General features: G+C 50.3%; 1 protein-coding gene across 2 annotated transcripts; it reads right to left on the reverse strand.

Annotated features, from left to right (window-relative positions):
* Positions 1–257: 257 nt before the first annotated feature.
* Positions 258–27,490, reverse strand: POLR2H (RNA polymerase II, I and III subunit H). 2 transcript variants are annotated; one of them, XM_069726929.1, is made up of 6 exons: positions 27,410–27,490; positions 12,143–12,228; positions 8,976–9,059; positions 849–942; positions 677–760; positions 258–589 (listed from the first exon to the last, which is right to left on the reverse strand). In XM_069726929.1, exons 2-6 carry the CDS (start codon positions 12,213–12,215, stop codon positions 472–474), a joined length of 453 nt encoding a protein of 150 aa, XP_069583030.1. In that variant the 5' UTR covers positions 12,216–12,228; positions 27,410–27,490; the 3' UTR covers positions 258–471. The 2 variants fall into 2 exon arrangements, with proteins under 2 accessions (XP_069583030.1, XP_069583031.1); XM_069726930.1 differs by having other exon boundaries at positions 27,403–27,467.
* Between the last annotated feature and the right edge of the window lie 173 nt (positions 27,491–27,663).

Consider the following 27,663-nt stretch of genomic DNA (forward strand, 5'->3'; position numbering starts at 1 on the left):
ACACCCACAGTCCTGTGTCCCCTCGATGAGGCGAAGGAGAAAAAACCCCTGGAACCCCGAAATATAATAAAAATATTGCTTTAATTTATAGATGGCACATCTTAGTAGTACTATACACTTCAAGTGGGGGACTGACCACAAAGAATCCATCAATCTTAATAATGAGGAATAGTGAAGTAGTGTTTGTCATGTGATGTTAATAAAGTTAGGTGCTTCCAAATACTTTAAAAGTGTTTTTCTTATTGAAAAGCTTGCTGTACTGGTCGCACTTTTATTTATATCAAAGAAACAATTTCCTGCTACTTTTTGTCACCAAATAGCAATAGCAAACATTAAAAAAATATATTTTAATTAAATACAAACATAAACCATACACGGTAGGAAAGTTGCTACCACTTATTGGAGCCTAGATTGAGGAGTTAATATGGAAGCACAATACTGAGCAGTAACGTCTCCTCCTATGTGTCCGGATCAAAAGGCCAATTTCTTCATCATAAGGTAAATGCGAGAATCGACCTCAAACCCATGCAGGTTATTAGCGTCACCCTGTAGCCTCATTAGCAAACCACCATATGACACATATGCCGACCTATAAAAGAAAAAACAAAACATTTACCAGATTTATTTATGCAACATTCTAAAGATGAAGCAATGGAAAGTTCATAGGACTCCTTACAAGCGAGTGGCAGCTTCGGTGGACGTTTCATCTCCTTCTATCCGATATACTTTTCCATACATAACGTATTCAAACTGGTCAGCTCTATAAAGAAGACAAAATTTATCAGCTGACCGCAGTGGAATAAAGGATCCCGAAGGTTACCCATCTTCACATCTTAAAATATAAACACCTGGATGGACGGTCATCATTAGGATTGTATTCGCCATCATCAAGTGTCCCATCCTCATATAGGGTGTTGGCAATAACCAAACGGAATTTATCACCTAAAGAAAAGATGTGCCATGTATGAATATAGAAAAGAATGTTAATATACCACTTGTAATCATAACTGACAGCATAAATTCCCTTTTATAAAACCCTGCTTGAATATTAGAGAATAAAAGCACAGCTTATATACCCCTGTATGTAGGGGAGGCATTAATGCAGGAGTGGGGAACAGTTTTTCTTCCAGGGGCCATGTGGATATTTACTATATCATTCGGGGGGCCATACAAAATGATTAACTTGAATTGTATCCTGCTAAATTTGGCCAAACAATTAAGCTAGGCTGGGGCGCATAGGCACAGCACAGGAGGGGCCGGGGCGCACAGGCACAGCACAGGAGGGGCCGGGGCGCACAGGCACAGCACAGGAGGGGCCGGGGCGCACAGGCAGAGGGTTATTGGGCAATATATTAAAGGGCATACAAATTGGTTTGGTGGGCAATCAATTGTAGGACTTCAGGGGTAATGACAATTTTGAAAAAAAAAAAATCAAAGAGGACAAAATTGGCTACATTAAGTTTTATACCAGGGGCTGTTAATAAAAAGGTGGAATTTGTGGGAAAAATTAACTGTGATACCAGAGTGTTGGAGGGACTGCAGTACTTGGTCCTGCCTCAAACTTCAGCAGTGATAAATATGTAATCAGACATGGGTATTGACAGAAGGGGGGGGGGGGTGATGATCAATGAGGTTTAGGGAGGTAGAAAGCTCCCAATACTTGTAAATATGGCAGCACTTGGGCTGTTCCTCTCTGTTCTCTCCTTGTAGTTGTTCTGGGAGAGAAAAGAAAGACACTATGTCCGAGTGCTGCCCTGTCAGTGAAGAGAAAGTACCAAAAATCAAATTTTTGATTGCTGTGATGGGGTCACTCTCAGCGGATGCGGGGTGCAGCGAGTCAGATCTTGATGGGCGCACTGACCATGCGGGCCCGCCATTTTCTTTCATCACCAGGAGAGGGGAACCAGGGTAATGTCGGATCCGATGCAAAGGTTTCGGGTGGGCGCTACAGACTTATTCCCGATCGCTTTATAAGGGGTACCCTTACCGACAGCCATGTTAATGCGTATCGGTGATCGTTAACCCCTTTACCCCCAAGTGTGGTTTGCACGTCAATGACCAGGCCAATTTTTACAATTCTGACCACTGTCCCTTTATGAGGTTATAACTCCGAAACGCTTCAACGGATCTTAGCGATTCTGAGATTGTTTTCTTGTAACATATTGTACTTCATGATAGTGCTAAAATTTCTTCGATATAACTTGCGTTTATTTGTGAAAAAAACGGAAATTTGGCGAAAATTTTGAAAATTTCACAATTTTCCAACTTTGAATTTTTATTCTGTTAAACCAGAGAGTTATGTGACACAATATAGTTAATAAATAACATTTCCCACATGTCTACTTTACATCAGCACAATTTTTGAAACAAACTTTTTTTTTTTTCAAGGAAGTTATAAGGGTTAAAATTTGACCAGCAATTTCTCATTTTTACAACCAAATTTACAAAACCATTTTTTTTTAGGGACCACCTCACATTTGAAGTCATTTTGAAGGGTCTATATGGCAGAAAATACCCAAAAGCGACACCATTCTAAAAACTGCACCCCTCAAGGTGCTCAAAACCACATTCAAGAAGTTTATTAACCCTTCAGGTGATTCACAGCAGCAGAAGCAACATGGAAGGAAAAAATTAACATTTTACTTTTTAGTCACAAAAATGATCTTTCAGCAATAATCTTTTTAATTTCCCAAGGGTAAAAAGAGAAAATGGACCTCAAAAGTTGTTGTCCAATTTATCCTGAGTACGCTGATACCCCATATGTGGGGGGGACCACTTTTTGGGCGCATGGCAGGGCTCAGAAGGAAAGGAGCGCCGTTTGACTTTTTCAAGCTAAATTTGGCTGGAATTGAGATCGGACGCCATGTCGCGTTTGGCGACCCCCTGATGTGCCTAAACAGTGGAAACCCCCCACAAATGACCCCATTTTGGAAACTAGACCCCCTAAGGAACTTATCTAGATGTGTCATGAGCAATTTTATCCCCCAAGTGCTTCACGAAAGTTTATAACGCCCGGGCGTGAAAAAAAAAATTCCTATTTTTTCCACAAACATGATCGTTTAGTCCCCAATTTTTTATTTTCTCAAGGGTAAAAGGAGAAATTGGACCCCAAAAGTTGTTGTCCAATTTGTCCTGAGTATGCTGATACCCCATATGTGGGGGGGGACCACTGTTTGGGCGCATGGCAGGGCTCAGAAGGAAAGGAGCGCCGTTTGACTTTTTCAAGCTAACTTTGGCTGGAATTGAGATCGGACGCCATGTCGCATTTGGCGACCCCCTGATGTGCCTAAACAGTGGAAACCCCCCACAAGTGACCCCATTTTGGAAACTAGACCCTCTAAGGAACTTATCTAGTTGTGTGGTGAGAATTTTGAACCCCCACGTGCTTCACTAAAGTATATAATGCCCAGGCGTGAAAATAAAAAATCCTATTTTTTCCTACAAAAATGATATTTTAGTCCCCAATTTTTAATTTTCCCAAGGGTACCAGGAGAAATTGGACCCCAAAAGTTGTTGTCCAATTTGTCCTGAGTACGCTGATACCCCATATGTGGGGAGGAACTACTGTTTGGGCACACGTTGGGGCTCGAAAGGGAAGTAGTGACGTTTTGGAATGCAGACTTTGATGGAATGTTCTGCTGGCATCATGTTCCATTTGCAGAGCCCCTGATGTGACTAAACAGTAGATACCCCCCACAAGTGACCCCATTTTGGAAACTGTACCCCCTAAGGAACTTATCTAGGTGTTTGGTGAGAAATTTGAACCCCTACGTGCTTCACTAAAGTTTATAATGCCCAGGCGTGAAAATAAAAAATCCTATTTTTTCCCACAAAAATGATATTTTAGTCCCCAATTTTTAATTTTCCCAAAGGTAACAGGAGAAATTGGACATCAAAAGTTGTTGTCCAAATTGTCCTGATTACGCTGGTACGCCATATGTGGGAAAAAACTGTTTAGGCACACGTTGGGGCTCGAAAGGGAAGTTGTGACGTTTTGGAATGCAGAAATTGTCTGCGGTCGTCATGTTCCGTTTGCAGAGCCCCTGATGTGCCTAAACAGTAAAAAAAAAAAACACAAGTGACATCATTTTGGAACCTAGACCCCCCCCAAGGAACTTATCTAGATGTGCCCCCTTTTTGGAACTAATGTACGCTTTCTTGTAAAGTAAATTAGTAGTGCATGGAGGTGTGGTACAATCTGAAGCAATCCTTCATACACAGGCCAGGTTTTTCGGGGCAGGTATCGCATTGATAAATGGTGTCCTTGCGTATTCCCCTTTTGTAACACACTCGGCACCTTTTTTGCGGCTTACCTTTTCTGCCGGTTGGCGGGACCACCCCCGGAAAATGCTGGCCTGGTACGATACGAGCACCTTCAGTTCCGGAAGTACTGGGGCCCTCTCCTTCCGGAGTACCAAATATCAGGGCCTTAACCACTACCTCCTGGAACTGAAGGTACGACGTATCGGTGTGGCGTGCACATCGTAACAGCAGGAAAGCGTTGAGCATTGCCATTTGTACGATGTGGACGGCCAACTTTTTGTACCACACCTTGGCCTTTCTCAAAGCACTGTATGGTTGGAGGAGTTGATCAGAGAGATCAACCCCCCCCCATGCTTTTGTTGTAGCCCAGTACACAGTCCGGTTTGCAGACCTGTGTAGAGGTACCCCGTACAGTGCTGAGGGCTCTGCCATCACCATGTATGGTGGTCAAGAGAAGGACATCCCTCTTGTCCTTGTACTTGACCACCAGCAGGTGGTCGCTACATTGGGCCTTGCTCTCACCTTTTCTGAGCATCTGCCGAAGTAGCGTCTTTGGGAGGCCTCTCTGATTTTTGCGCACAGTACCGCAGGCTGCGGTACCTCGCGCAGAGAGGGATTTGTAGAGTGGGATGCTGGTATAAAAGTTATCAGTATAGAGGTGATAACCTTTATCCAGCAGTGGGTGCACCAAATCCCACACGATCTTCCCACTCACTCCCAGGACAGGAGGACACTCAGGGGGTTCAATCCTGCTGTCCTTCCCTTCATACACTCTAAACCTGTGGATGTACCCTGAGGCACTCTCACACAGCTTGTAGAGTTTGATTCCGTACCTGGCCCTTTTGTTGGGCAGGTATTGACGGAATCCGAGCCGCCCCTTAAAATGGACCAAGGACTCATCCACGCAGATGTCCCTTTTGGGCACGTACACTTCAGAAAACTTTTTGTTGAAGTGTTCGATGACCGGCCGAACTTTGAACAGACGGTCAAAGTTGGGGTCATCTCGTGCGGGACACTGTGCATTATCGGAATAATGCAGGAATTTATGGATGGCCTCAAAACGTCTCCGAACCATGGCCATTCGGAATACTGGAGTGTTATATAAAACATCTACACTCCAATATTGCCGCATTTCTGGCTTCTTCACGATCCCCATGTGGAGGACCAGGCCCCAAAACTGCATCATTTCAAGTGCGTCTACAGGAGACCAGTTGGAAAATGATGTACCGGGGTTTTGCTCCAAAAATTGACGAGCATACAAATTAGTTTGCTCCACCATGAGGTTAATAAAATCCTCAGAGAAAAAGACTTTGAAAAAGTCTGTTTCTGTGAGGCCCGTGGTGTCAAACTTGATTCCTGATTCTGCCACAAAATCAGGAATCAGTGGCTCGTAATTTTCGGGAGGGCGAGGTCCATGTGGGTTCCGCAGTGGGGAGCGCTGGTTCAGGAGTGGTGGGGGCTGCCTCATCTTCTGTCCTGGGGCGTCTGCGTGGTGGTTCCGCAGGACCCGAGGAGGAAGATGAGGAGGAGGAGGAAGAGGATGAAGAATCAGAAAAGTGAAGAAAAGTGGGATCCTCTCCCTCGCTATCAGTGTCGGAGGCAAGGAAAGCATATGCCTCCTCCAATGAATAGCGCTGTTGGGACGAACGGGACGAGCGGGACATTTTTGTGTGAATATGGCGATTGGGTGCACTTTATTGATAACTGTATGTGTGGGGGGATAGTGATTTGTGCAAACTTATCTGAAAAGAAAATGCTAAAAGGAGAAGAAAAACCTGTAAAAAAAAAAAAAAAAAAGGCAGGCACAAACTCTGATAAGAGAACTGCGTCACTTATCAAAGTTTGGCGGCTGCGGGATGTGTGTACGGAGGTTGCGCAAAAAGGCTGAAGGGAAAAAAGCGAGCGCGAGAGTTGATCGGTGAACTGCGTCACCAATCAACGCTCGGCGGCTGTTAAATGGGCGCACGGAAGGAGGTGCAAAGGGGGGTAAAAAGAGGGGGAAGGGAGATGGGGGTGGAAGTGGGGATTGGGCAGGGATCAGTGATCAAAACGTACGGTTGTAGTCAGGTGGCGCAAAAGGGGGGTGAAAAAAAAAAAAAGGAAAACGGCAGGCACAAACTCTGATAAGTGAACTGCGTCACTTATCAAACTTTGGCGGCTGCGGAATGTGTGTACGGAGTTGGCGCAACGGGGGCGAGGGAAAAAAGCGAGCGCGAGCGTTGATCGGTGAACTGCGTCACCAATCAACGCTCGGCGGCTACTAAATGTGCGCACGGAGGCGGCACAAATGGGGGTGGAGGGGGTAAAAAGAGGGGGAAATGGGGATTGGGGTGGATGAACGGGGATTGGGGTGGATGAACGGGGATTGGGGTGGATGAACGGGGATTGGGCAGGGATCAGGGATAAAACTTACGTTTAGTTGTCTTCTTTCTTTAGCAGGGATTGTGGTGCTACAGGCTGCTGTGGCACCACAATACCCAGCACGGCAGGGAGATCCAGGCACAAAATCCAGCAGGGAGATCCAGCAGTATGACCGCTCTGTAGGAATCCTCAGCTAGAATGAGGACCCTGCAGAGCGGTCATACACAGGTCAGGCAGGTGACACAGACAGGTCACAGAGCGGTCATGCTGCTGCTGTGACCTGTCATTGGTGGGATCGACCATAACATCGATCCCACCAATCAGAGCTTTCCTGGTGACCTGGCTGTGACCTGCCTAGGATCGGATCTGTTCGCGCCATCCTAGGCAGGTCACAGCCAGGTCACCTGCAGGGCACAGAGCGGTCACAGCGTGATCGCCGCTGCGCCCTGTGATTGGCGCGATCGACGATGACATCGATCGCGCCAATCGGCTCCTGCAGGCCCTGCTGGGCCTGCACTGTGTCCTATCCTAGGATCGGTGCTATTAGAGCACCGATCCACGCAGGTTCCGGCAGGGCACAGCGCGGTAATACCGCGCGGTGCCCTGCGATTGGCGCGATCGGGCCAATCCGGGGTGTTCTTGCCGGTGCCTGGCGTTGCCAGGCACCGGACCTAGGATCGAGTACATCGGTACTCGATCCTAGCCTGTGACCTCATTGTTTCAGCCGCTCCGATTGGCTGAAACAATGAGAATGGCTGTGATTGGCTGTTCAGAATTGAACAGCCAATCACAGCGATCGAGAGGGCGGGTGGGCGGCGACAATGCCCTGGATGCCGAGGCCATCTCCCCCCAGGTGAGATGGCGTCGGAATTTTAATGCGATCACCGCGACTTAAGTCGCGGTATCGCATTAAAGGGCAGGACGTACTATCCCGTCAAGGGTCAGATAGGCCCAGGGCACCTCGACGGGATAGTACGTCCAAGGTCACAGAGGGGTTAAGGGATTAAAAAGGTCAGGAGCTGCATGGTAATCATTTACAACATTAGCGACCAAAGGATGGAAAACGTGCTCTCTTCATCCACGGAACATAGGAGCGTTGCTTACATTGTCAGTTTTGATTTCTCACCACCTAATTTTCCCCTATTACTATTGTACAAAAAAAAACCTCCATAATATTATACCTGTGGAGTCAGGAATCCTAACTTATGACCCCAATGTTTTTGGACATTTTGACTCTTGCTCCTTTATAGCGCATGTATAATTAACAAAAACAAATTTACAGTGGTAAAATGAGAGCATGACACTTTATCACTTATGCATATATAATATTTAAAAGGTAATTTTCTCTTTTTCTCAGGAATGCACGGCTTCCCATCCTCCTCACAGTTAAGGACAGCCCCTACTATGCACTCCGAATGCTGCTATTAAGCAAATTTCACTCTGAAGTATCAAACGCATTGGAACTGAAGCTAACCAGGATCCGGCACAAACATTGCACTACAGAGGTCCCATCCAGCCTCAGTGCGGAGCTTACAAGATAAATTCCATAGTAAACAAAAAAAAAATTATATGGGAATAATGGGGCCAGATTTTAGTTAGTACATTACAAAGTTGTTTGCTTTGTTGCTTTACTTTGAAGATGGGAAGAATGCCATTTTGGTTTTGTTTTTTTTAATACCCATAAGGGTATTAAAAGAAAATAAGAACGTATGCTCACCTTCCAGACCCCTGCCAATCTCCTGGCTTCCTCTTCCAGTGAGGATGTCACATGACTGCTGCAGCCAATCACCAGCTACTGAATGCCTGCAGCAGACACACGACGTCCTCTGCCATAAAAAGGAAGCTGAGAAACTGGCAGAGACATAGGCAGAAGAATGGCAGGAATTCAGTATGCGAGTAATCATTCTTTATCAGTACAACATCTCAGGTGTTTAATCTGATTATTGGGAAATCATATTGGCAGGTCAGTTTTACCATATAGTGAACATGGTAAATAAACCCCCCCACACCCCAAAAAACGTTGTGGAATTGCGCTTTTTTGCAATTTCCCTGCACTTGGATTTTTTTCCCGTTTTACTATATGGTAAAATCAATAGTGTCATTCTAAGTACAACTCACCCTGCAAAACAAATCCTCACACAGCTATATCGACAGAAAAGGTTACGGCTCTTGGATATAAGGGGTGGAAAAAAAAAAAAAAAAAAAAAAAAATTATATATATATATATATATATATATATATATATATATATATATATATATATATATATATATATATATATATATATATATATATATATATATTGGCCCAGGGGTGAAAGGGTTAAATAACACAAAGTAATCCAAACTTACCCAGATCCACAGGATAAATTTGTATATTAACATCAAGAATCAGATCCATCTTAAAGGACTCACTTTCACAATGTAGCCTTGAAACTGAAAAAAAAAAAAAAAGTTAAGCAAATTTTAATCATTTGATTGCAATAGAAGTATTAAATGTCACACCTTTATATAATTACCAAACCTAAAATATAAGTATATAAAAAAAATTCCAGAACTGAGCTTTTGAATCACAGGATTAAAGCTCCAGGAGCAATAATCAAGGTGCTGCAATGTTTAACTCACAGCTTTGGTGTCTGTGTGATGGGAGGATGAGGCTGCAAGTGACGTCCGGAAGGAAGATCACACTATATTACTGTCATGTTTGTCCTGTACATCTTCCAGTGACTCTGGGGGAAAGTCAAGGAGAAGCCAATGCAGGGACTTTCGTTTTTCTTCTTCAAATATCTAATCAGACCATTTGTCAATTTTGTGACTCAAATGTTTACCCACTTTTCAGACATTTTTTTATCTTTTTAGTTTTAGTGGATATATGTGCATGCAATCAAAGATATGGGTAACATGCAATAACTCTGCATATTTTGAACCTTTATTTTTCGGAGAGGTTTCTTGTAATTGGATTAAACTATGAACCACATTGTGGTAATTGTGTACGCATTTCTTTAAAATATTTCACTTTGATGTAACATTACATCAAGACTTCTTGTTTCTGAAAATATATGGATACAAGGGCTTTACATCATTTATTTTAATAGTAGAATAGTTTCACCTACTTCTCAATCCTTCCAGCAACGCAAAACACCATTATAAGTTTGCGGTCATCTGTGTCTACTGTCATAAAGAGCCAACATTGTGAACCTGGATCATCAACACCAGCCATTTTCTTGCCAATCTTGATGAGGGGGCGTGCAGGAGTCAGACGCTCCTAATTCATGAAGAGGTACAAGCCTCTTCATGAAACTGAAGCATTTGACTAGTGGCGTGGGACTCCATGCGCCACACCAGAAATCTCACTCCAGTCATCGACTGTAGTAAGATTTCTGGCGGAGGGATCACCACAGCTTACTATGAATTTTTGGGCATAAAAACTCGAATGAATCAGTGCCGGTGCCTTTTCCCATTTGCATTACAAACCACACACTCCAGGCAGCAAATGATTAGATCTGATATTTATGCAATTCTACATAGCTTACTAATAATACATGTCATTAGCAAAGCTCCACCGATGCCTCAGACAATCTCAGTCTTGGCTGTTCCAATTCTGAATTTGTGTTAAACACAGGAAGGGGTTTCTGGTGTCTGCACATAGCCCATGCGGACTGCTCGTTTATATAGGTAAACCATTCCTCTGTGTCTATGCATAGGCCATGACACAAAAGCGCTTCACTTAGCTATCAAAATGAGAAGTTAGCCAGCCCCTTCACAGCCAACACATTGAATACTCACCTTCATCAAGCACAGAACTAAAAGAGCAGCTACTACAGCCTGAGACATGGAAGAAATTGGGGAATCAGTGGAACTTTGCCAACTAAAATTGATTTGCAAATTATACAAAGTTGCATCAAAACAGTAGACATATTGTCAAAGGGAACTGGTCATTAGTAGGGTTGAGCGAAACGGATCGTTCATTTTCAAAAGTCGCCGACTTTTGGCAAAACCGACCCGATCCCTGTGTGGGGTCGGCCATGCGGTACGCGACTTTCGCGCCAAAGTCGCGTTTCGTATGACGCGCTTGGCGCCATTTTTTTCAGCCAATGAAGGGGCGTGGGCAGAGTGATGACATAGGCGTCCACGCCCCTAAGACCTATCGCCATGTTGTCGCTTGTGCGCTGTAGCGATTTGCAATGTGTAACACCAGCTTTTCAGTTCAGGGACGGAGGGAGAGGGAGAGGGAGAGAGAGAGAGAGGAAAAAAAAAAAAAAAAAATCCCATTGGCTTTGCATTGGGTTTCGTGTTTCGGTCGATCCTCGACTTTTCGCCATAATCGGCCGATTTCACTCGACTCGACTTTTGAGATAGTCGGGTTTCGCGAAACCCGGCTCGACCCTAAAAAAGTCAAGGTCGCTCAACCCTAGTCATTAGGTCACCCTCCTAAGCCATCTATATTGGAATGTAGATCATAGCAAGCTGAATAAAATCATACCTTGATATCTGTGATCCGATGTCTTATTCAAGAGAAATCCACATTTTTCTTAATATATAAATAAGCTAAAGATATATGGGCTGGACACAGGTATTCTTGAGATTCTGCCTCCAGGGCTTATTTAAATAAAAGGGGATGGTACAGGTGTGAGACATGTAATGACTGACAGTCTGCCCTCCTGATCTCACTGCAGAGCGGAGTGTGATTATAACTACTAGTATAGCAGAGCTGAACATTGTCCCATTACAAACACATTTGCAGCTGCAGTTGTCCTTTCATAGTGTTTCAGCTTCCATCTCACAAGCAGCAACTATGGGAGGAAGGCCGTACAGCAGAGCTGAAAGTACTGTGAGAAGTTGCTGCTGCAAATGTGTTTGTAATGAGACAAAGTTCAACTTTGCTGTAATGTGTTAGTTATTATCAGGCAGCAGAGCTAACAATTATGAGATGAGAAGTGAAGAGGTGTTTGTTAATGAAACTAACCTCAGGTCAGCTATACCGTGCTAGTTATCTCACACAGTTCTGTAGTGGGAAACTGGTAATGTCCCTTTTCATTTAAAGTAAGCTCTGGAGGCAGAGTCTCCTGGAGATCTATGTACTGCCCATAGATCTGCACGGTGGCTCAGTGGTTAGCACTGCAGCCCTGGGTTCAAATCCCACCAAGGACAACATCTGCAAGGAGTTTGTATGTTCTCCCCGTGTTTGCGTGGGTTTCCTCCCGGTTCTCCAGTTTCCTCCCACATTCCAAAGACATACTGATAGGGATCGGGGACAACGATTATAATGTGTGCAAACTATAAAGCGCTGTGGAATATATTAGCGCTATATAAAAAAAATAAATCTTAACAGCTCATATACATATTAAGAAAAACATGGGTTCCTCTGGAATAAAACTTTGGATCACAGATATTAAGGTATCGTTTCACTGAACTTTTTACGGCCTGCATATGCCCATGTAGATGGCTTAGGAAGGTTGCTTCGACGATTCCCTTTAAAGCAGATTACACAATATTGAATAACCCAGGATAATATTTACCTCGATCAAACTTTCGTCCTTCAGGATCAATATCCTTCACATCAAAGATATCTTCAAACAAAATTCCGGCCATATTTTATAGTACTCTGACAGTAAAGATAAGACAGATCAGTCTAGGACTATCTTTTCACATGGAAAATAAGAACATATCAAAGAGGACCAAGTTATATTTTGCAAAAGAGAAATCCTAACCCACTCTTTAGAAGGGTTCCTTGACAAAACGCTGATCACAAAATGTCCCCCGGTTGGTTTTCCAATGGATCAATACAACCCCTCCCAGCAAAAAAAAAAAAAAAAAAAAAAAATAGCGCTACAAAAAGCTAGCCTGAGCATGCATTCTCACATATGGGAAGTTGTGTTACATAATCCCCCACCTTTACTAACTGCATTTAGGCAGTTCTTTTTTTCTACTAAAGGATGACGACCTAAGGAAGTTCGTTACATTTGTGACTTTTTTTTTTTAACTTTCTGTATTTCTGCGGTAACACTACATGAAATAAATGAAATTGCATTACTGCTCTAGAAATTAGGATAAAAAAAATGAATACACTTAGCACAAAAATTGGCCAATTCATATCTAGCTAGCAGCCACGGCTAGGATACTGGGCTCGCTCCATCCTCCAGGCACACAGCACTCCTCAGCAAAACACTCACATACCGCTCCGTGCCTCCATTCTGATCATTTCCTCAGCAATCAGTGGTCACAGATCTGTGTAGAAGAGTTATTACGCCCTCTGCATAAAGGTATGCATGCGTCTAAAGTGCCGAGTGGCAACTTTACAAGTGTCTGCTTTTAGAAAGTGTATAGATTACATCAGAAGTGGGCAACTCATTTTCCCAAGGGGGAAACATTGCAAACTGGAACTGTTCTGGAGGGCCAAATCAATCACCCGAGCTTAATTATGCTCAATACTTTTTTACGCTTTATAACAAGCAGAAAGTTGTATGGTCCAGATTAGCTGCTACTGGTAATACTGGTTACAATAAGCCCCATCATGTATTAGCAGTTCCAGAAAATCGAAGGTTACCCGCGCAAGTCACCGCAGCAGCAGCCGTTAAAAATACACCCCATCAGCACCCCAACATCGCTGGAGCTGGGGACGTTAGATAACTGCTCACTTAGTTATTTTCATGTGTACAGAAAAAGATATTTGTCACATATGCATGAGGCCCAAATGTCTTTTCACCTGGCCCAACGCTTATTTCCGAACACTGATCGTTATTCTGTTCCATATGCAAACTTTTATCTGGGTGACAAGATATTTTAGTCATTCAATGAAACATCAGTTTACACGCTTCCTTAACATGGACCTGCCAGCAGGTCCTTTACAAGATTTTGTTCACAGACGACAGGGAGTTACAGCACTTTTTGCTAAGGTAGCGGAGCTTTACTAAATTCTGTGCAGGTGGCATGGGGCGGATAGACAGAGCTGGGCGCACTGCGAGGAGCAGCAGCAGGCAGAAGTGCAGTACACAACATGTGCACCTATAGACATCTGCCCAGATCAGGAGGAGCGGATAGACATAGCTGGGCGCACTGCGAGAAGCAGCAGGCAGGAGTGCAGTACACAACATGTGCACCTATAGACGTCTGCCCAGATCCGGAGGAGCGGATAGACATAGCTGGGCGCACTGCGAGGAGCAGCAGCAGGCAGAAGTGCAGTACACAACATGTGCACCTATAGACATCTGCCCAGATCAGGAGGAGCGGATAGACATAGCTGGGCGCACTGCGAGGAGCAGCAGGCAGGAGTGCAGTACACAACATGTGCACCTATAGACGTCTGCCCAGATCAGGAGGAGCGGATAGACAGAGCTGGGCGCACTGCGAGGAGCAGCAGCAGGTAGGAGTGCAGTACACAACATGTGCACCTATAGACATCTGCCCAGATCAGGAGGAGCGGATAGACAGAGCTGGGCGCACTGCGAGGAGCAGCAGGCAGGAGTGCAGTACACAACATGTGCACCTATAGACGTCTGCCCAGATCAGGAGGAGCGGATAGACATAGCTGGGCGCACTGTGAGGAGCAGCAGCAGGCAGAAGTGCAGTACACAACATGTGCACCTATAGACATCTGCCCAGATCAGGAGGAGCGGATAGACATAGCTGGGCGCACTGCGAGGAGCAGCAGGCAGGAGTGCAGTACACAACATGTGCACCTATAGACGTCTGCCCAGATCAGGAGGAGCGGATAGACAGAGCTGGGCGCACTGCGAGGAGCAGCAGCAGGTAGGAGTGCAGTACACAACATGTGCACCTATAGACATCTGCCCAGATCAGGAGGAGCGGATAGACATAGCTGGGCGCACTGCGAGAAGCAGCAGGCAGGAGTGCAGTACACAACATGTGCACCTATAGACATCTGCCCAGATCAGGAGGAGCGGATAGACATAGCTGGGCGCACTGCGAGGAGCAGCAGCAGGCAGAAGTGCAGTACACAACATGTGCACCTATAGACATCTGCCCAGATCAGGAGGAGCGGATAGACATAGCTGGGCGCACTGCGAGGAGCAGCAGGCAGGAGTGCAGTACACAACATGTGCACCTATAGACGTCTGCCCAGATCAGGAGGAGCGGATAGACAGAGCTGGGCGCACTGCGAGGAGCAGCAGCAGGTAGGAGTGCAGTACACAACATGTGCACCTATAGACATCTGCCCAGATCAGGAGGAGCGGATAGACAGAGCTGGGCGCACTGCGAGGAGCAGCAGGCAGGAGTGCAGTACACAACATGTGCACCTATAGACGTCTGCCCAGATCAGGAGGAGCGGATAGACATAGCTGGGCGCACTGCGAGGAGCAGCAGCAGGCAGGAGTGCAGTACACAACATGTGCACCTATAGACGTCTGCCCAGATCAGGAGGAGCGGATAGACAGAGCTGGGCGCACTGCGAGGAGCAGCAGCAGGCAGAAGTGCAGTACACAACATGTGCACCTATAGACATCTGCCCAGATCAGGAGGAGCGGATAGACATAGCTGGGCGCACTGCGAGAAGCAGCAGCAGGTAGGAGTGCAGTACACAACATGTGCACCTATAGACATCTGCCCAGATCAGGAGGAGCGGATAGACAGAGCTGGGCGCACTGCGAGGAGCAGCAGCAGGCAGAAGTGCAGTACACAACATGTGCACCTATAGACATCTGCCCAGATCAGGAGGAGCGGATAGACAGAGCTGGGCGCACTGCGAGGAGCAGCAGCAGGCAGAAGTGCAGTACACAACATGTGCACCTATAGACATCTGCCCAGATCAGGAGGAGCGGATAGACATAGCTGGGCGCACTGCGAGGAGCAGCAGGCAGGAGTGCAGTACACAACATGTGCACCTATAGACGTCTGCCCAGATCAGGAGGAGCGGATAGACAGAGCTGGGCGCACTGCGAGGAGCAGCAGCAGGTAGGAGTGCAGTACACAACATGTGCACCTATAGACATCTGCCCAGATCAGGAGGAGCGGATAGACAGAGCTGGGCGCACTGCGAGGAGCAGCAGGCAGGAGTGCAGTACACAACATGTGCACCTATAGACGTCTGCCCAGATCAGGAGGAGCGGATAGACATAGCTGGGCGCACTGCGAGGAGCAGCAGCAGGCAGGAGTGCAGTACACAACATGTGCACCTATAGACGTCTGCCCAGATCAGGAGGAGCGGATAGACAGAGCTGGGCGCACTGCGAGGAGCAGCAGCAGGCAGAAGTGCAGTACACAACATGTGCACCTATAGACATCTGCCCAGATCAGGAGGAGCGGATAGACATAGCTGGGCGCACTGCGAGGAGCAGCAGGCAGGAGTGCAGTACACAACATGTGCACCTATAGACGTCTGCCCAGATCAGGAGGAGCGGATAGACAGAGCTGGGCGCACTGCGAGGAGCAGCAGCAGGCAGAAGTGCAGTACACAACATGTGCACCTATAGACATCTGCCCAGATCAGAAGGAGCGGATAGACATAGCTGGGCGCACTGCGAGGAGCAGCAGGCAGGAGTGCAGTACACAACATGTGCACCTATAGACGTCTGCCCAGATCAGGAGGAGCGGATAGACAGAGCTGGGCGCACTGCGAGGAGCAGCAGCAGGCAGAAGTGCAGTACACAACATGTGCACCTATAGACATCTGCCCAGATCAGAAGGAGCGGATAGACATAGCTGGGCGCACTGCGAGGAGCAGCAGGCAGGAGTGCAGTACACAACATGTGCACCTATAGACATCTGCCCAGATCAGGAGGAGCGGATAGACATAGCTGGGCGCACTGCGAGGAGCAGCAGGCAGGAGTGCAGTACACAACATGTGCACCTATAGACGTCTGCCCAGATCAGGAGGAGCGGATAGACATAGCTGGGTGCACTGCGAGGAGCAGCAGCAGGCAGGAGTGCAGTACACAACATGTGCACCTATAGACATCTGCCCAGATCAGGAGGAGCAGATAGACAGAGCTGGGCGCACTGCGAGGAGCAGCAGCAGGTAGGAGTGCAGTACACAACATGTGCACCTATAGACGTCTGCCCAGATCAGGAGGAGCGGATAGACATAGCTGGGCGCACTGCGAGGAGCAGCAGCAGGCAGGAGTGCAGTACACAACATGTGCACCTATAGACATCTGCCCAGATCAGGAGGAGCGGATAGACATAGCTGGGCGCACTGCGAGAAGCAGCAGGCAGGAGTGCAGTACACAACATGTGCACCTATAGACATCTGCCCAGATCAGGAGGAGCGGATAGACAGAGCTGGGCGCACTGCGAGGAGCAGCAGCAGGCAGAAGTGCAGTACACAACATGTGCACCTATAGACATCTGCCCAGATCAGGAGGAGCGGATAGACATAGCTGGGCGCACTGCGAGGAGCAGCAGGCAGGAGTGCAGTACACAACATGTGCACCTATAGACGTCTGCCCAGATCAGGAGGAGCGGATAGACAGAGCTGGGCGCACTGCGAGGAGCAGCAGCAGGTAGGAGTGCAGTACACAACATGTGCACCTATAGACATCTGCCCAGATCAGGAGGAGCGGATAGACAGAGCTGGGCGCACTGCGAGGAGCAGCAGGCAGGAGTGCAGTACACAACATGTGCACCTATAGACGTCTGCCCAGATCAGGAGGAGCGGATAGACATAGCTGGGCGCACTGCGAGGAGCAGCAGCAGGCAGGAGTGCAGTACACAACATGTGCACCTATAGACGTCTGCCCAGATCAGGAGGAGCGGATAGACAGAGCTGGGCGCACTGCGAGGAGCAGCAGCAGGCAGAAGTGCAGTACACAACATGTGCACCTATAGACATCTGCCCAGATCAGGAGGAGCGGATAGACATAGCTGGGCGCACTGCGAGAAGCAGCAGGCAGGAGTGCAGTACACAACATGTGCACCTATAGACATCTGCCCAGATCAGGAGGAGCGGATAGACAGAGCTGGGCGCACTGCGAGGAGCAGCAGCAGGCAGAAGTGCAGTACACAACATGTGCACCTATAGACATCTGCCCAGATCAGGAGGAGCGGATAGACATAGCTGGGCGCACTGCGAGGAGCAGCAGGCAGGAGTGCAGTACACAACATGTGCACCTATAGACGTCTGCCCAGATCAGGAGGAGCGGATAGACATAGCTGGGCACACTGCGAGGAGCAGCAGCAGGTAGGAGTGCAGTACACAACATGTGCACCTATAGACATCTGCCCAGATCAGGAGGAGCGGATAGACATAGCTGGGCGCACTGCGAGGAGCAGCAGCAGGCAGGAGTGCAGTACACAACATGTGCACCTATAGACGTCTGCCCAGATCAGGAGGAGCGGATAGACAGAGCTGGGCGCACTGCGAGGAGCAGCAGCAGGCAGAAGTGCAGTACACAACATGTGCACCTATAGACATCTGCCCAGATCAGGAGGAGCGGATAGACATAGCTGGGCGCACTGCGAGGAGCAGCAGGCAGGAGTGCAGTACACAACATGTGCACCTATAGACGTCTGCCCAGATCAGGAGGAGCGGATAGACAGAGCTGGGCGCACTGCGAGGAGCAGCAGCAGGCAGAAGTGCAGTACACAACATGTGCACCTATAGACATCTGCCCAGATCAGGAGGAGCGGATAGACATAGCTGGGCGCACTGCGAGGAGCAGCAGGCAGGAGTGCAGTACACAACATGTGCACCTATAGACGTCTGCCCAGATCAGGAGGAGCGGATAGACATAGCTGGGTGCACTGCGAGGAGCAGCAGCAGGCAGGAGTGCAGTACACAACATGTGCACCTATAGACATCTGCCCAGATCAGGAGGAGCAGATAGACAGAGCTGGGCGCACTGCGAGGAGCAGCAGCAGGTAGGAGTGCAGTACACAACATGTGCACCTATAGACGTCTGCCCAGATCAGGAGGAGCGGATAGACATAGCTGGGCGCACTGCGAGGAGCAGCAGCAGGCAGGAGTGCAGTACACAACATGTGCACCTATAGACATCTGCCCAGATCAGGAGGAGCAGATAGAGCTGGGCACACTGCGAGGAGCAGCAGCAGGCAGGAGCGCAGTACACAACATGTGCACCTATAGACATCTGCCCAGATCAGGAGGAGCGGATAGACATAGCTGGGCGCACTGCGAGGAGCAGCAGGCAGGAGTGCAGTACACAACATGTGCACCTATAGACGTCTGCCCAGATCAGGAGGAGCGGATAGACATAGCTGGGCGCACTGCGAGGAGCAGCAGCAGGCAGAAGTGCAGTACACAACATGTGCACCTATAGACATCTGCCCAGATCAGGAGGAGCGGATAGACATAGCTGGGCGCACTGCGAGGAGCAGCAGGCAGGAGTGCAGTACACAACATGTGCACCTATAGACGTCTGCCCAGATCAGGAGGAGCGGATAGACATAGCTGGGCACACTGCGAGGAGCAGCAGGCAGGAGTGCAGTACACAACATGTGCACCTATAGACATCTGCCCAGATCAGGAGGAGCAGATAGACAGAGCTGGGCGCACTGCGAGGAGCAGCAGCAGGTAGGAGTGCAGTACACAACATGTGCACCTATAGACGTCTGCCCAGATCAGGAGGAGCGGATAGACATAGCTGGGCGCACTGCGAGGAGCAGCAGCAGGCAGGAGTGCAGTACACAACATGTGCACCTATAGACATCTGCCCAGATCAGGAGGAGCAGATAGACAGAGCTGGGCACACTGCGAGGAGCAGCAGCAGGCAGGAGCGCAGTACACAACATGTGCACCTATAGACATCTGCCCAGATCAGGAGGAGCGGATAGACATAGCTGGGCGCACTGCGAGGAGCAGCAGGCAGGAGTGCAGTACACAACATGTGCACCTATAGACGTCTGCCCAGATCAGGAGGAGCGGATAGACATAGCTGGGCACACTGCGAGGAGCAGCAGCAGGCAGAAGTGCAGTACACAACATGTGCACCTATAGACATCTGCCCAGATCAGGAGGAGCAGATAGACAGAGCTGGGCACACTGCGAGGAGCAGCAGCAGGCAGGAGTGCAGTACACAACATGTGCACCTATAGACATCTGCCCAGATCAGGAGGAGCGGATAGACATAGCTGGGCGCACTGCGAGGAGCAGCAGGCAGGAGTGCAGTACACAACATGTGCACCTAGAGAAATCTGCCCAGATCAGGAGGAGCGGATAGACATAGCTGGGCACACTGCGAGGAGCAGCAGCAGGTAGGAGTGCAGTACACAACATGTGCACCTATACATGTCTGCCCAGATCAGGAGGAGCGGATAGACAGAGCTGGGCACACTGCGAGGAGCAGCAGCAGGTAGGAGTGCAGTACACAACATGTGCACCTATACATGTCTGCCCAGATCAGGAGGAGCGGATAGACAGAGCTGGGCACACTGCGAGGAGCAGCAGCAGGTAGGAGTGCAGTACACAACATGTGCACCTATACATGTCTGCCCAGATCAGGAGGAGCGGATAGACAGAGCTGGGCGCACTGCCAGGAACAGCAGCAGGCAGGAGTGCAGTACACAACATGTGCACCTATAGACATCTGCCCAGATCAGGAGGAGCGGATAGACATAGCTGGGCGCACTGCGAGGAGCAGCAGGCAGGAGTGCAGTACACAACATGTGCACCTAGAGACATCTGCCCAGATCAGGAGGAGCGGATAGACAGAGCTGGGCGCACTGCGAGGAGCAGCAGGCAGGAGTGCAGTACACAACATGTGCACCTATAGACATCTGCCCAGATCAGGAGGAGCGGATAGACAGAGCTGGGCGCACTGCGAGGAGCAGCAGCAGGCAGGAGTGCAGTACACAACATGTGCACCTATAGACATCTGCCCAGATCAGGAGGAGCGGATAGACATAGCTGGGCGCACTGCGAGAAGCAGCAGGCAGGAGTGCAGTACACAACATGTGCACCTATAGACATCTGCCCAGATCAGGAGGAGCGGATAGACATAGCTGGGCACACTGCGAGGAGCAGCAGCAGCAGGTAGGAGTGCAGTACACAACATGTGCACCTATACATGTCTGCCCAGATCAGGAGGAGCGGATAGACAGAGCTGGGCACACTGCGAGGAGCAGCAGCAGGTAGGAGTGCAGTACACAACATGTGCACCTATACATGTCTGCCCAGATCAGGAGGAGCGGATAGACAGAGCTGGGCGCACTGCGAGGAGCAGCAGCAGGCAGGAGTGCAGTACACAACATGTGCACCTATAGACATCTGCCCAGATCAGGAGGAGCGGATAGACAGAGCTGGGCACACTGCGAGGAGCAGCAGACAGGAGTGCAGTACACAACATGTGCACCTATAGACATCTGCCCAGATCAGGAGGAGCGGATAGACAGAGCTGGGCACACTGCGAGGAGCAGCAGGCAGGAGTGCAGTACACAACATGTGCACCTATAGACATCTGCCCAGATCAGGAGGAGCGGATAGACATAGCTGGGCGCACTGCGAGGAGCAGCAGGCAGGAGTGCAGTACACAACATGTGCACCTATAGACGTCTGCCCAGATCAGGAGGAGCGGATAGACATAGCTGGGCGCACTGCGAGGAGCAGCAGCAGGCAGGAGTGCAGTACACAACATGTGCACCTATAGACGTCTGCCCAGATCAGGAGGAGCGGATAGACAGAGCTGGGCGCACTGCGAGGAGCAGCAGCAGGCAGAAGTGCAGTACACAACATGTGCACCTATAGACATCTGCCCAGATCAGGAGGAGCGGATAGACATAGCTGGGCGCACTGCGAGGAGCAGCAGGCAGGAGTGCAGTACACAACATGTGCACCTATAGACGTCTACCCAGATCAGGAGGAGCGGATAGACATAGCTGGGCGCACTGCGAGGAGCAGCAGCAGGCAGAAGTGCAGTACACAACATGTGCACCTATAGACATCTGCCCAGATCAGAAGGAGCGGATAGACATAGCTGGGCGCACTGCGAGGAGCAGCAGGCAGGAGTGCAGTACACAACATGTGCACCTATAGACGTCTGCCCAGATCAGGAGGAGCGGATAGACATAGCTGGGCGCACTGCGAGGAGCAGCAGGCAGGAGTGCAGTACACAACATGTGCACCTATAGACGTCTGCCCAGATCAGGAGGAGCGGATAGACATAGCTGGGCGCACTGCGAGGAGCAGCAGCAGGCAGGAGTGCAGTACACAACATGTGCACCTATAGACATCTGCCCAGATCAGGAGGAGCAGATAGACAGAGCTGGGCACACTGCGAGGAGCAGCAGCAGGCAGGAGCGCAGTACACAACATGTGCACCTATAGACATCTGCCCAGATCAGGAGGAGCGGATAGACATAGCTGGGCGCACTGCGAGGAGCAGCAGGCAGGAGTGCAGTACACAACATGTGCACCTATAGACGTCTGCCCAGATCAGGAGGAGCGGATAGACAGAGTTGGGCACACTGCGAGGAGCAGCAGCAGGCAGAAGTGCAGTACACAACATGTGCACCTATAGACATCTGCCCAGATCAGGAGGAGCGGATAGACAAAGCTGGGCACACTGCGAGGAGCAGCAGCAGGCAGAAGTGCAGTACACAACATGTGCACCTATAGACATCTGCCCAGATCAGGAGGAGCAGATAGACAGAGCTGGGCACACTGCGAGGAGCAGCAGCAGGCAGGAGTGCAGTACACAACATGTGCACCTATAGACATCTGCCCAGATCAGGAGGAGCGGATAGACATAGCTGGGCGCACTGCGAGGAGCAGCAGCAGGTAGGAGTGCAGTACACAACATGTGCACCTATAGACGTCTGCCCAGATCAGGAGGAGCGGATAGACATAGCTGGGCGCACTGCGAGGAGCAGCAGCAGGCAGGAGTGCAGTACACAACATGTGCACCTATAGACATCTGCCCAGATCAGGAGGAGCAGATAGACAGAGCTGGGCGCACTGCGAGGAGCAGCAGCAGGCAGGAGTGCAGTACACAACATGTGCACCTATAGACATCTGCCCAGATCAGGAGGAGCGGATAGACAGAGCTGGGCGCACTGCGAGGAGCAGCAGACAGGAGTGCAGTACACAACATGTGCACCTATAGACATCTGCCCAGATCAGGAGGAGCGGATAGACAGAGCTGGGCACACTGCGAGGAGCAGCAGGCAGGAGTGCAGTACACAACATGTGCACCTATAGACATCTGCCCAGATCAGGAGGAGCGGATAGACATAGCTGGGCGCACTGCGAGGAGCAGCAGGCAGGAGTGCAGTACACAACATGTGCACCTATAGACGTCTGCCCAGATCAGGAGGAGCGGATAGACATAGCTGGGCGCACTGCGAGGAGCAGCAGCAGGCAGGAGTGCAGTACACAACATGTGCACCTATAGACGTCTGCCCAGATCAGGAGGAGCGGATAGACAGAGCTGGGCGCACTGCGAGGAGCAGCAGCAGGCAGAAGTGCAGTACACAACATGTGCACCTATAGACATCTGCCCAGATCAGGAGGAGCGGATAGACATAGCTGGGCGCACTGCGAGGAGCAGCAGGCAGGAGTGCAGTACACAACATGTGCACCTATAGACGTCTGCCCAGATCAGGAGGAGCGGATAGACATAGCTGGGCGCACTGCGAGGAGCAGCAGCAGGCAGAAGTGCAGTACACAACATGTGCACCTATAGACATCTGCCCAGATCAGAAGGAGCGGATAGACATAGCTGGGCGCACTGCGAGGAGCAGCAGGCAGGAGTGCAGTACACAACATGTGCACCTATAGACGTCTGCCCAGATCAGGAGGAGCGGATAGACATAGCTGGGCGCACTGCGAGGAGCAGCAGGCAGGAGTGCAGTACACAACATGTGCACCTATAGACGTCTGCCCAGATCAGGAGGAGCGGATAGACATAGCTGGGCACACTGCGAGGAGCAGCAGGCAGGAGTGCAGTACACAACATGTGCACCTATAGACATCTGCCCAGATCAGGAGGAGCAGATAGACAGAGCTGGGCGCACTGCGAGGAGCAGCAGCAGGTAGGAGTGCAGTACACAACATGTGCACCTATAGACGTCTGCCCAGATCAGGAGGAGCGGATAGACATAGCTGGGCGCACTGCGAGGAGCAGCAGCAGGCAGGAGTGCAGTACACAACATGTGCACCTATAGACATCTGCCCAGATCAGGAGGAGCAGATAGACAGAGCTGGGCACACTGCGAGGAGCAGCAGCAGGCAGGAGCGCAGTACACAACATGTGCACCTATAGACATCTGCCCAGATCAGGAGGAGCGGATAGACATAGCTGGGCGCACTGCGAGGAGCAGCAGGCAGGAGTGCAGTACACAACATGTGCACCTATAGACGTCTGCCCAGATCAGGAGGAGCGGATAGACAGAGTTGGGCACACTGCGAGGAGCAGCAGCAGGCAGAAGTGCAGTACACAACATGTGCACCTATAGACATCTGCCCAGATCAGGAGGAGCGGATAGACAAAGCTGGGCACACTGCGAGGAGCAGCAGCAGGCAGAAGTGCAGTACACAACATGTGCACCTATAGACATCTGCCCAGATCAGGAGGAGCAGATAGACAGAGCTGGGCACACTGCGAGGAGCAGCAGCAGGCAGGAGTGCAGTACACAACATGTGCACCTATAGACATCTGCCCAGATCAGGAGGAGCGGATAGACATAGCTGGGCGCACTGCGAGGAGCAGCAGGCAGGAGTGCAGTACACAACATGTGCACCTATAGACGTCTGCCCAGATCAGGAGGAGCGGATAGACATAGCTGGGCGCACTGCGAGGAGCAGCAGCAGGCAGGAGTGCAGTACACAACATGTGCACCTATAGACGTCTGCCCAGATCAGGAGGAGCGGATAGACAGAGCTGGGCGCACTGCGAGGAGCAGCAGCAGGCAGAAGTGCAGTACACAACATGTGCACCTATAGACATCTGCCCAGATCAGGAGGAGTGGATAGACATAGCTGGGCGCACTGCGAGGAGCAGCAGGCAGGAGTGCAGTACACAACATGTGCACCTATAGACGTCTGCCCAGATCAGGAGGAGCGGATAGACATAGCTGGGCGCACTGCGAGGAGCAGCAGCAGGCAGAAGTGCAGTACACAACATGTGCACCTATAGACATCTGCCCAGATCAGGAGGAGCGGATAGACATAGCTGGGCACACTGCGAGGAGCAGCAGCAGGCAGAAGTGCAGTACACAACATGTGCACCTATAGACATCTGCCCAGATCAGAAGGAGCGGATAGACATAGCTGGGCGCACTGCGAGGAGCAGCAGGCAGGAGTGCAGTACACAACATGTGCACCTATAGACATCTGCCCAGATCAGGAGGAGCAGATAGACAGAGCTGGGCACACTGCGAGGAGCAGCAGCAGGCAGGAGCGCAGTACACAACATGTGCACCTATAGACATCTGCCCAGATCAGGAGGAGCGGATAGACATAGCTGGGCGCACTGCGAGGAGCAGCAGGCAGGAGTGCAGTACACAACATGTGCACCTATAGACGTCTGCCCAGATCAGGAGGAGCGGATAGACAGAGTTGGGCACACTGCGAGGAGCAGCAGCAGGTAGGAGTGCAGTACACAACATGTGCACCTATAGACATCTGCCCAGATCAGGAGGAGCGGATAGACAGAGTTGGGCACACTGCGAGGAGCAGCAGCAGGCAGAAGTGCAGTACACAACATGTGCACCTATAGACATCTGCCCAGATCAGGAGGAGCGGATAGACAAAGCTGGGCACACTGCGAGGAGCAGCAGCAGGCAGAAGTGCAGTACACAACATGTGCACCTATAGACATCTGCCCAGATCAGGAGGAGCAGATAGACAGAGCTGGGCGCACTGCGAGGAGCAGCAGCAGGCAGAAGTGCAGTACACAACATGTGCACCTATAGACATCTGCCCAGATCAGGAGGAGCGGATAGACAAAGCTGGGCACACTGCGAGGAGCAGCAGCAGGCAGGAGTGCAGTACACAACATGTGCACCTATAGACATCTGCCCAGATCAGGAGGAGCAGATAGACAGAGCTGGGCACACTGCGAGGAGCAGCAGGCAGGAGTGCAGTACACAACATGTGCACCTATAGACATCTGCCCAGATCAGGAGGAGCGGATAGACAGAGCTGGGCGCACTGCGAGGAGCAGCAGCAGGTAGGAGTGCAGTACACAACATGTGCACCTATAGACATCTGCCCAGATCAGGAGGAGCGGATAGACAGAGCTGGGCACACTGCGAGGAGCAGCAGGCAGGAGTGCAGTACACAACATGTGCACCTATAGACGTCTGCCCAGATCAGGAGGAGCGGATAGACAGAGCTGGGCGCACTGCGAGGAGCAGCAGGCAGGAGTGCAGTACACAACATGTGCACCTATAGACATCTGCCCAGATCAGGAGGAGCAGATAGACAGAGCTGGGCACACTGCGAGGAGCAGCAGGCAGGAGTGCAGTACACAACATGTGCACCTATAGACATCTGCCCAGATCAGGAGGAGCGGATAGACATAGCTGGGCGCACTGCGAGGAGCAGCAGGCAGGAGTGCAGTACACAACATGTGCACCTATAGACATCTGCCCAGATCAGGAGGAGCAGATAGACAGAGCTGGGCACACTGCGAGGAGCAGCAGGCAGGAGTGCAGTACACAACATGTGCACCTATAGACATCTGCCCAGATCAGGAGGAGCGGATAGACAGAGCTGGGCGCACTGCGAGGAGCAGCAGCAGGTAGGAGTGCAGTACACAACATGTGCACCTATAGACATCTGCCCAGATCAGGAGGAGCGGATAGACAGAGCTGGGCACACTGCGAGGAGCAGCAGGCAGGAGTGCAGTACACAACATGTGCACCTATAGACGTCTGCCCAGATCAGGAGGAGCGGATAGACAGAGCTGGGCGCACTGCGAGGAGCAGCAGCAGGCAGGAGTGCAGTACACAACATGTGCACCTATAGACATCTGCCCAGATCAGGAGGAGCGGATAGACATAGCTGGGCGCACTGCGAGGAGCAGCAGGCAGGAGTGCAGTACACAACATGTGCACCTATAGACATCTGCCCAGATCAGGAGGAGCGGATAGACAGAGCTGGGCGCACTGCGAGGAGCAGCAGCAGGCAGGAGTGCAGTACACAACATGTGCACCTATAGACATCTGCCCAGATCAGGAGCCCACTGCGCCTTACAACCACCACAGAACTGCTATTACATTTGGCTTCCCGTCCATGCCTGCAGAAATAACCTAGGGCTCAGATGTGGACCCCAATTTGCCCATGTGTGAGTTAGAGGTTTGAACAATTGAATTTCATAATTCTTTTTTATTTTTGTCATTGAATCTTGCAGAGAGCACCAATCCTGCTGCAGTCATGAGGTTTCTATGACAGATGGTCGCCTGCACACTTCACCTGTGTGATTATCCCAGCATGTCCACCATGCCCATAGGCTGGCATCAGCCTCATAATGTTACAGTCATGCAGGTTTTGCATACAGCTGTAGTAGAGAGGCTCTCCAATACATGTAAGTGCTGATAACCTATAGATCATGGGGGGTCTGACGGCTGGGCAGAGCAGGGCACATCCACCTGTCTGAGACCTATAGCAATGCATGGGCCTGACCACCGCTCCACTCATTTCCTACTGGCCTGCTCTACACGATTAATGGTGCGGAGGTTGTGTACTGCGGCTCCAGAGGTGAAAGTGCCCGCGTCTGCCACTGCCCTGGAGAGAGACAGTTAGCTATAGAACCTTACTAGAAGCCGCACTGAGCACAGGACACACACGGCGGCTTCCTGCACATCTACCCGCGCCGCACAGACAGCACAGCGGGTGTCCCGGACCCAGAAACACGCGACTTACTACCTACAGTAAACTCGTCTCCCCCGCATCCACGCTGCTTCACATTCACTTCCGGATCCGGCCCATGACGTCACTTCCTCCTTCCTACAGGCGCCCGTTACCAAGGGAACTAAATTGTTCGTCGGATTTGGGCTTCAAATATACTAGGCTGCGTTTAGCGTGTGCCGGTGTGCAGCACTGTCCGTCCATGGCCACCAGATTCCTGCATGTAGTAGCCCAGACCTGAGTACAATATAGGAGTCGTTTGTGGTTAATCACGAT

This window comes from Ranitomeya imitator, chromosome 5 (genome assembly GCF_032444005.1).
Source record: "Ranitomeya imitator isolate aRanImi1 chromosome 5, aRanImi1.pri, whole genome shotgun sequence".
NCBI lineage: Eukaryota > Metazoa > Chordata > Amphibia > Anura > Dendrobatidae > Ranitomeya > Ranitomeya imitator.